The 9,883-nt window shown below is 48.8% G+C and overlaps 1 protein-coding gene across 1 annotated transcript in view; it reads left to right on the top strand.

Moving 5' to 3' along the window:
* Positions 1-2,303: 2,303 nt before the first annotated feature.
* The window catches only part of LOC103265662 (DNA polymerase alpha subunit B), a gene marked incomplete at its 3' end in the record, with an annotated part of 17,069 nt that continues 9,489 nt past the window's right edge, over positions 2,304-9,883 (top strand). The window contains exons 1-4 of the mRNA XM_008063316.2: positions 2,304-2,464; positions 6,250-6,374; positions 6,850-6,941; positions 7,133-7,190. Of these exons, the coding sequence (XP_008061507.1) occupies positions 2,386-2,464; positions 6,250-6,374; positions 6,850-6,941; positions 7,133-7,190 (354 nt within the window). The remainder of the gene's footprint in view (positions 2,465-6,249; positions 6,375-6,849; positions 6,942-7,132; positions 7,191-9,883) is intronic.

Below are 9,883 nucleotides of genomic sequence, written 5' to 3'. Positions count from 1 at the left end.
CCATAATTTGCTTCAGTCACTGCAGGCTCTTCAAAGAGTTCAGCAAGCTGTTACTGAGACTGTGCAGGCAGCCTTCCAGAAACTGGTTCCAGAACATCCACACCCGTTCCAGCCCAGTGACCAGGTCTGGATAAAATGGCACAAAGCTGAGGCCCTCACCCCAAGGTGGAAAGGGCCCCACGTAGTAATCCTTACTACTCCTACGGTCATCAAAGTCAGCAGTGTCTGCCCCTGGATTCATCATTCACAAGTAAAGGCAGCCACCACTGTGTCCCCAGAGACATGGAAAGTCATCCAACCAGCTACTAGAGAAGATCCTCTAAAGATAAGATTTTTGCAGGCCCTGGCATCTTAATCATATTCCTTGCATACATTCCCCAGGTTGAGACAAGTGGTTAGACGGTGCCACTAAGACCATCTAACTCATCTCTCAAGAGGTTTATGATTGGGCGGGTGGTGGCTCAGAACAGAGCTGCCTGAGATGTAATATTAACCCCCCAAGGGGAATATGTGCTGTTTTAGGGGAAGAATGTTTTACCTGCATTCCTACGTACTGAAATAGGGACCAAGCGCTTAATTCACAGACACTGACACCAAAAGTACAAGTTATAAAAAGGAGAAGTTTATTAGCCAAGAGCTGGGCTGGTGACCACTTGCCTGCTAAACATGCCAGTCCCACAGCAAGGACCCCCATTTGCTGTAGGGGTTTGCTTAAATGGAGCAAAACCACAATGGGACTTTCCAAGTGGGCCAAACCACAACATCCTGGAGGTGTAGGTACTTTTCAAACAATGCTAGTGGGGTTCACAGAAGCAAAAACAAAGCTGTTAAACAGTTTAACCTAGCCACCAGGTGCTGTTGCCAGTTTCCAGGAAGAGAACTTTTGAACTGTGTTAAGGCTGAGTACATGCTTAACTGTGCAGAGGCTGAGTTCATGCTTAGCCTAATTTTTGACATTGGAGATGTCTTTTTAAGCCCCCTTCCACAATCCCAGCACTTTGGGAGGTGAAGGCAAGAGGATTGCCTGAGCCCATGGATGCAAGACCAGCCTGGGCAACTTGGTGAGCCATCATCTCTAGAATAAATAAATTGTTTAAACAATTATCCAGGTGTGGTGGTGTGTGTCTGTAGTTCCAGCTACTGGTAAGGCTGAGGAGGAAGGATCGCTTGAGCTGAGCAGGTGGAGGCTGTGGTGGCCATCAGTGTGCCACTGCACTTCAGTCTGGGCGACAAGAGTGAGACTCCAACTCCAAAAAAAAAACAAAAAAAGTACTTCAGAGGTGGGGGGGAACCCCTTTCTCATCTAATTCCTCACATCTGTCCTTTAGTGACCTACCCTCAATCCCAAGTTTCCAGTCACCTACCCACTGGGAACCTCTACCTGGAAGTCCCCAAGACACTAAAACTTAACATGTCCAAAGCTAAATCACTTGTCACCTTCCCACCTCCTGTCTCCCCCGATGCTCCCAGAATCAGAAAACAGACCTATCCCTCTGGCTGGCACCACGGTGATAAATCCCAAGAACCATAACAACCAGATTCGCCGCCAAAGCGACCCTTTCAGGACGAAGCAAGGGCACCACCGACACCAATGACAAGGGGAACAGAGAAGGGGGAACCGCAGGGACCATACGCCCCTCCACTCCCACGCTGGGCACAGCTTGGCAAAGTGGATGGAAGGCGCGTACACGACAGCGCCTGCGCACCAAGGCTCGGGCCCAAAGAAAGACGAGCGCACGCTACGGAGCTCCGCCGAGCGAGCGCACACGCATCCTTCGCGAGCACAGAAATTCAGTATGCATGCGGGAGACCCCGGGGCCTCGCCAATCTCCCGTGACTTTCCCGCCATGCGAGCGGCGACTGCGCATGCACTCTGGAGCGTGCGGACCGCCAGGCGCATGCGCGCGAGCAGGCGGGTCGGCGACGGTGCGCACGCGCCGTCGGACGCGCGTGCGCAGTGGGGAACGAGAGGAAGGGGCGGGGCTGAAGCCGGGTCTCGCTCGTGCGCGCGCTGCCTAAACCATTTGGCGGGTTTTTCCCGGCTGCTCGGCTCCGCTCGGCTCGGGTCCCTGGGAAGCCCAGCCGTGGCTTTTAAGGAGCAGGACGTTGTCCCCGGAAGAGCGACCTTTCGAGATTTCTGCTCCCTCGCTTCGGAGCGTTTGGGGGCTACCCCCAGATCTTTTGTTTAAAAAGTACTTCTCTGCGATCGACGAGTGGGCCTTCTGACCTCTAGGGCTTGGACCATTGGGTCACCTCCCATCTCGGTCCGCACGGGGTGGCAGGAGGGACCTTGGTCTGCTCGTCGCTCTCCGAGCCCGTGGATTTTGGGGCGCAGGTCGGAGCCGGGTGGGCTGGCTCCCCGTCCCCCCCCCCGGCCAGGTGACCATGGCCGCGTCCGCCCAGCGGCTGGCGGAGGAGCTGCAGATCTTCGGCCTGGACTGCGAGGAGGCTGTGGTTGAGAGACGTGAGTTCCTCGCCCCTTCCCGGGCCCCAGGCGTGGCCCACGCGCTCGCCCGTGTCCCCAGGCGTCTAGAGCCGAAAGGGGGCCGCTTCCAAGTTTCACCTCCCCCCGGCTCGGAGTCCCCGGTGGCCGTGAAATGATGGAGGACGCCGAGTTCGAGACTTGGGATGTGGGGAGTTGGAAATGCCCACGGGGTACTGCTGGCATCCCAGATCGACCATAAGCACGGGAAGCCCAGGCTGGGCGCGGTGGCTCACGCCTGTAATCCCAGCACTTTGGGAGGCCGAGGTGGGAGGATTGCCAGAGCAGCCCAAGGGTTCACGACCGCCTGGGCAGCTTGGCGAGACCTCTTCTCTACAGTAAATCAAAAAACTAGCCGGGCATGGTGGGTGTGGTGTCTGTAGTTCCAGCTACTTGGAAGGCTGAGGCGGGAGGATCGCTGGAGTCCAGCAGGTCGAGGCTGCGGTGGCCGGGAGCATGCCACTGCCCTCCAACCTGGGCAACAGGGTGAGACTCCAACTCAAAAAGAAAAGAACGGAAAGCTCTATTTTAAATCAACGTGAAGTTTCTGAAAGGTGGGACTGGGGCCTGAGGCTAGGCCCTGGTGGCCTAGCTGAGTCTGGAAATCGTTGAAGGCCTGATAACAAAGCAAGAGACATGGGGTTTTGGAAATGTCGCTTTTCATTCTTGGCTCCTCCCTTTCCAGCCTTCACCTTAAACTTCTGCGGATCCATCAGTTCTTACATCATAGCTCTTGGTGGTCTCTGCACACATGAATCCCTTGAAGTGGTTTCTACAGTTGAATTTTAGCTTTGGAAGGAATTTCAGGGGGCTTGTTGTCACTCCCTCTGCTTACAGATGGAGAAACAGACAAGGAGCATTAATTGCCTGTGAGCCTGTTTCCTGTCCTGGAGGGCAGGGCTCTGATACATGGTCATCATATCGGTGGAGCTCTAAGAGTTATTTGAAGCAAAGACTAGGGAGATGTGGAAGTTGTCACTTTTAGAACTAGGATGACTGGCTGGGCGTGGTGGCTCAAGCCTGTAATCCTAGTGCTTTGGCAGGCCGAATCAAGAGGGTTGCCTGAGCTCAGGGGTTCAAGACCAGCCTGGGCAATTTGGTGAGACCTTGTCTCTACAATAAATCAAAAAGTAAGCTGGGCATGGTAGTGCACACCTGTGGTTTCAGCTACTTGGAAGGCTGAGGTGGAAGGATCACCTAAGCCCAGCAGGTCGAGGTTGCAGTGGCCGTGAGTGTGCCACTGTATTCCAGTCTGGGCAATAGCGTGAGACTCTAACTTAAAAAAAAAAAAGAATTGGGATGATTATGCACCTGCCTTACCCACCTGTCAACAACTTTGAACTTATATATTAAAACATGCAGGTTGAGCGTGATGGCTCACACCTGGAATCCCAGCACTTTGGGAGGCTGAGGCAGGAGAATTGTTTGAAGCCAGGAGTTTGAGTCCAGCCTAGGCAACATAAAAAGATCTTGTATCTACAAAAATTTTTTTAAAAATTAGCTGGACATGGTGGCATATACCTCCTCAGCTACTTGGGGCTAAGGAGAGAGAATGACTTGAACCCAAGAGTCCAAGTCTGTAGTAAGCCATGATCGGGCCACTGCAGTCCAGCCTGGGCAACAGAGTAAGACTCTGTCTCTTAAAAAAAAATACAAACATGTTAATTTATGATGAGAAATTCATTCATAGAGACCAGAATACTCCAGGTCATTATGCCCAGTGCATTCTCTTTTTTTTTTTTGAGTTGGAGTCGCACTCTGTCATCCAGGCTAGAGTGCAGGGGCACACTCACGGCCACTGCAGCCTTGACCTGCTGAGCTCAGGTGAGCCTTTCAAGTAGCTGGCACTACAGGCACACACCACCATGCCCGGCTAATTTTTTGCTTTAATGTAGAGATGAGGTCTTGCCTAGTTGCCCAGGTTAGTCTTGAACCCACAGGCTCAGGCAATCCTTTCACCTTGGCCTCCCAAAGTGCTGGGATTATAGGTGTGAGCCACCGTGCCCACCCCGCATTCTCTTCTTAAAAGGAGTCTTAAGTAAAAAACCAGATCGTTGTCAGAAATTTATATGGTGAGTATGAAATCAAAATGAGAGAAATGCATTCTAGAACCAGTTTGTAAAGACTTCAGTCTAAGATGTTTTTGCTTCCATCTCACATACCTTGGCCATGGCTTTGGAATTCTGGACTTCAGATAATCACTGTTGTCAACGGGACCTGAATGTTGTCTGACAGTTGTACTATATTTCCTGGTCTGTTCACTCTAACCCTTCCAGATGACTGTCTTCCACCCTCTCTAACATCCTTCTGTCAGCCAGGCTCGGTGGCCTGTAATCCCAGCACCTTGGGAGGCCAAGATGAGAGGATTACCTGAGCCCATGGGTTCAAGAACAGCCTGGGCAACTTGGCAAGACCTCATCTCTACAATAAATCAAAAGATTAGCCGGGTTGGTGGCACACGCCTGTAATTCAGCTACTTGGAAGGCCGCAGCAGAAGGATCGCCTGAGTCCAGCAGGTTGAGGCTGCGGTGGCCATAAGCGTGCCATTGCACTCCAGCCTGGACAACAGAGTGAGACTCCAACTCAAAAAAAAAAATACTTTGTTGACCCCACTTTCCACTCCATTTCTCTTCCCAATTAAAGCATACCTCAAAAGGATTGTCTGTACTTGCCATCTTCAAGTGTTTATTCCTTAAATCCATTTCAGTAAGCTCTTTGATTCCTACCAGTTCACTGAAAACTACTCTCTTCAGTGTTACCAGTAACCTTCACCTTGCTAAAGCCAGTGATAAATTCTCAATCCTTATCTCAAATTATCAGCAGCATTTGACACGTGCATCTTTTTCTCTTTGTTTTTCTCTTCTCAGCCATTATTCCAAGTTTTTCTTCAGATGTGCTTGTCACCGCTACTCAGACCTTATAGATTCATCTCAAATGCTCGTGGGCACTCCAAGGCACAGGTTGGGTCTTTTCTCCTTTCTAGGACACACTCCCTTGGTGAGCTCACCTGGTCTGAAGTTACACCTGCTTTACCTTCAGGATGTATCCCATCCAGAGTCCAACCACTTCTCGCCACCTCCACTCTCACCACCTTGAGCCAAGCCACCACCATCTGTCACCTGGACTTTGCCATGATTCTCTCTCTCGCTGTCTTTTTTTTTTTTTTAAATAAGAAAACAGGATTTATTAAGTGGCCAGAAAAACTCCCACAGTGGTGGAGACCCAAGGAGGTTGCCTGCCATGATTCTCTTAATTGGTCCCCCTGATTCTGCCCTTGTCCTCCACTGTCTTCCCCCAGTAGTAAGCTATGTGAGGACAAGATTCTGTTTTGTTTCTCAGTGCCTAGCACTGGCTGTTGCTGAATGAATATGGATTGAATAAAGAGAGGAAATTTTTTTTGCTTTTCAAGATGAAAGCTGCTGCCGGGCTCGGTGGCTCAGCCTGTAATCCCATGCCTTGGGAGGCTGAGGTGAGTGGATTGCCTGAACCCGCGGGTTCAAGACCCGCCTGGGCAACTTGGCGAGACCTCATCTCTACAATAAATCTAAAAATTAGCTGGGTGTGGTAGCACACACCTGTAGTTCCAGCTACTTGGAAGGCTGAAGCAGAAGTATCACCAGAGCCCAGCAAGCCGAGGCTGCGGTGGCCGGGAGTAGCCACTGTATTCCAGTCTGGATGACAGAGTGAGACTCCAACTCAAAAAAAAAAAAAATGAAAGCTGCAAGAAATGAACTAAGTTCTTACATTTCCAATTTTCCTTCCTACAGTGGTAGAGCTTTGTGTTCTGTATGGACAAAATGAGGAGGGAATGGTAGGTGAACTTCTCGCCTTCTGCTCCAGCACAAATAAGGTTCATCTTACCTCAGAGATCCTGAACTCTTTTGAGCGTGAGGTAAGCACAAAATGTAAACAAAATAGCCCTGTAATGTGATTCTCCATTTCTGCATAAAGGAAATGTTGTGATATATTGAGAAGAGCGTGGGCTTTGGGATCAGGCCTGGATTCCAGTCCCGATGTGAGCTTGGACAGACTGTTTAATGTCCCTGAGCTCGGTTTCCTCTTCTGTCATTGATTCTAATAATCCATATTTTTTATGATTGTTATAAAAATTAGAAAGTGGATGTAAAGCACTTAAAACTTCACAGCAGGAGGCAAATCTTCACCAAATATTTGGTATTATTCGAATTGTTATGTGTTGTAGATAGTCACAGTATAAGTCTGTTTTTAGTCTGCATGTATCTTAACTCTTTGAGGAATTTTTTATCTTTGATTATAATTTGAATCCCTGTTATTACTTCGAGGCTATGGGAAATGCCTCCTCTGTTACTTGATTATAGAGAATATGTTCGCTATCTTTTATTCCTCAGTTTCTGAGCAAAAGATTGTCCAAAGCCCGACACAGTGCCTGCAAGGACAGTGGACATGCAGGGGCAAGAGACATCGTTTCTATTCAAGAACTGTATCCTTTTCTGCTGAACTTCTTTGCGCCAAGCCACGTTTGTATCTGATAATTTGTTGTGTTTGATAATTTGGCTACATGTGTAATTTAAAAACAAATATTAAAAGTCACCTAATATTCAGATCTATTATTTAATCAGCCCTTGCCTTAGATGAATGTTTATTGTTGTTTTTCTTAACCAATATGTTTAGAATTGAAGTGGAGGAAGAAGAGGAAACCCTCTTGAACTCTTATACCACACCCTCTAAGGTAAATATACAGAGTGTGGACATTGCATTCTACAGGTAGCTTTTTTTTTTTTTTTAAGTTGTAATCTCGCTCTGTCGCCCAGGCTAGAAAACAGTAGTGCCATCACGGCTCACTGTAGTCCCAACCTCCCTGGGCTCAGCCTCCCGAGTAGATGGGACTACAGGCATACACCACCATACCTGGCTAATTTTTTAATTTTTTTGTAGAGAGAAGGTCTTGCTGTGTTGCCCAGGCTGGTTTCAAGTAATCCTCCTACCTCAACCTCCCAGAGTACTGGGCTTATAGGTGTGAACCACCAAGCCCAGCCTACAAGTAGCATTTTTTTTTTTTTGAGTTGGAGTCTCACTCTGTCGCCCAGACTGGAGTGCAGTGGCCGCTCCCAGCCACCGCAGCCTCGATCTGCTAGGCTCCAGCGATCCTTCCGCCTCAGCCTTCCGAGTAGCCGGAATTACAGGCATGCGCTACCACGCCCTGCTGATTTTTTGTAGAGATGAGGTCTCGCCAAGTTGCCCAGGCGGGTCTCGAACCCGCGGGCTCAGGCAATTCACTCACCTCAGCCTCCCAAAGGCGCAGGATTACAGGCTGAGCCACCGAGCCCAGCTACAAGTAGCATTTAAAAAAAAAAAAAATTATCTGACTGAGCTCAATGGCGCAGCCTGTAATCCTAGCACTTTGGGAGGCCAAGGCGAGTGGATTGCTTGAGCCTGCGGGTTTGGGACCCACCTGGGCAACTTGGCGAGACCTCATCTCTACAATAAATCAAAAATTAGCCAGGCGTGATAGCGCACACCAGTAGTTCCAGCTACTTGGAAGGCTGAGGCTGAAGGATCACCGGAGCCCAGCAGGTCAAGGCTGTGGGGGCCCGGAGCATGCCACTGCACACTAGCCTGGGCCACAGAGTGAGACTCCAACTTAAAAAAGAGAGAGAGAGAATGGAAGGTTCTTGTGGATGGACACTTTGTTTTGTTCACTACTGTTTTCCCAGTGCCTGACACATTAATCACTGTTGAAAGATCTGTGGCCGGGCACAGTAGTTTGCCCCTGTAATCCCAGCACTTTGGAACGTGGAGGTGAGAGGATTGTCTGAGTCCACAGGTTCGAAACACCTGGGTAACTTAGTGAGCTATCGTCTCTACAATAAATCAAAAAATTAGCAGGGTATGGTGGCACATGCCTGTGGTTCCAGCTACTTGGAAGGCTGAGGCAGAAGGATCTCCTGAGCCCAGCAGGTCGAGGCTGCGGTGGCCATGAGTGTGCCACTCCCCTTCAGCCTGGGCAGCAGAACGAGACTCCAACTCAAAAAAAGAAAGATCTGTGAATGAAGGAACTTGATTGACTTTGGCTCTCTCTAGGTGAGATTCCACAGAATTGCAATATCAGTGAAAGCACAAACAGTGTTGATCTGGCTGACAGCTTCATAAATTCAGAATTGATCTAAGTCCAGAGTTGATCATATTCTTGGAGACTCACAGTAATCCAACTCTCAGTAAGCTAATGCCCTTCCAGTGACTGCAATACCATATTTAGAACACCCCATTCCTACTATGGAAGTACTTAGGAGACTTACGAATCAAAGTTTGTAACTATGAAATCTAAGCCAAATGAGTTCGATTCAAATGTTGTACAAACAATTGGAAATATAAATCTGAAGCTCATAAGAGATACAATATGTGCCTGGGTTACAGATATGTAAAATGCTTAGGACAGTACCCATCATGTGGAAATTGTTCAATCATTGCTAGACCTTGCATCAGTGGCAGCATGATAAAAGAGCCAAAGTGCAAACATTGGCCTTTCCCATGCAAACGGTGCCAGGGTGAGGTTGCCTGACCTTTGTCAGGTCTTGCGGACAGGTATGCCTCTGTTACAGAGGTGAACGCATCAGTGGTTTTACCTTATGACCATTAAATATTTCACGTGTGCCATGGACAGCTTTCTTTTGCCTCCATGCCCACCATAAGTCTGCTTATAATATGGTTTCCATGTGTCCTGTCTCTAACAGGGAGAGAGTGTATTAGCCTGAAGATTTGAATTTTCTATGCCCTCAGCTGTTGTATTTCTGGTAAACTAGCAAACTGGTTAAAATAAGCCTTGATTTTCCATGTGGTGTGTGAATGGGCTTACCCTAGGATAAGGTACCCTTGGTGACTATATTTCTTTTCTTTTTTTTTTGAGTTGAAGTCTCACTCTGTTGCCCGGACTGGAGTGCAGTGGCCGCTCCCGGCCACCGCAGCCTCGACCTGCTGGGCTCCGGCGATCCTTCTGCCTCAGCCTTCCAAGTAGCTGGAACTACAGAGGCGCACTACCACGCCCGGCTAATTTTTTTTTTATTTATTGTAGAGATGAGGTCTTGCTGCCCAGGTGGGTCTCGAACCTGCGGGCTCAGGCAATCCACTCGCCTCAGCCTCCCAAAGGCACAGGATTACAGGCTGAGCCACGGAGCCCGGCGGTGACTATATTTCTCATTAAAAAGGAAGAAACTGGCACTTAGTGTTAATAATGAATTCATGAGCTTGGTGAAAGGAAGGTCATCCCTAAAAACTTTTAACCACAATTGGCATGTTAACACATGAAACCACCGCTAAGACCTAGGTCTAGAATGACTAGATTGCGTTTTTTTGTTTTGTTTTGGTTTGGTTTTTTTTGAGTTGGAGTCTCACTCTGTCACCCAGACTAGAGTGCAGTGGCTGTCC

The sequence above is a fragment of the Carlito syrichta genome, unplaced genomic scaffold (genome assembly GCF_000164805.1).
Source record: "Carlito syrichta isolate Samal-C Ts95f unplaced genomic scaffold, Tarsius_syrichta-2.0.1 Scaffold306737, whole genome shotgun sequence".
NCBI classification, from domain to species: Eukaryota; Metazoa; Chordata; class Mammalia; order Primates; family Tarsiidae; genus Carlito; species Carlito syrichta.
Note: the sequence above shows the minus strand (reverse complement) of the source record. Positions and strands in the feature narration are given on the sequence as shown.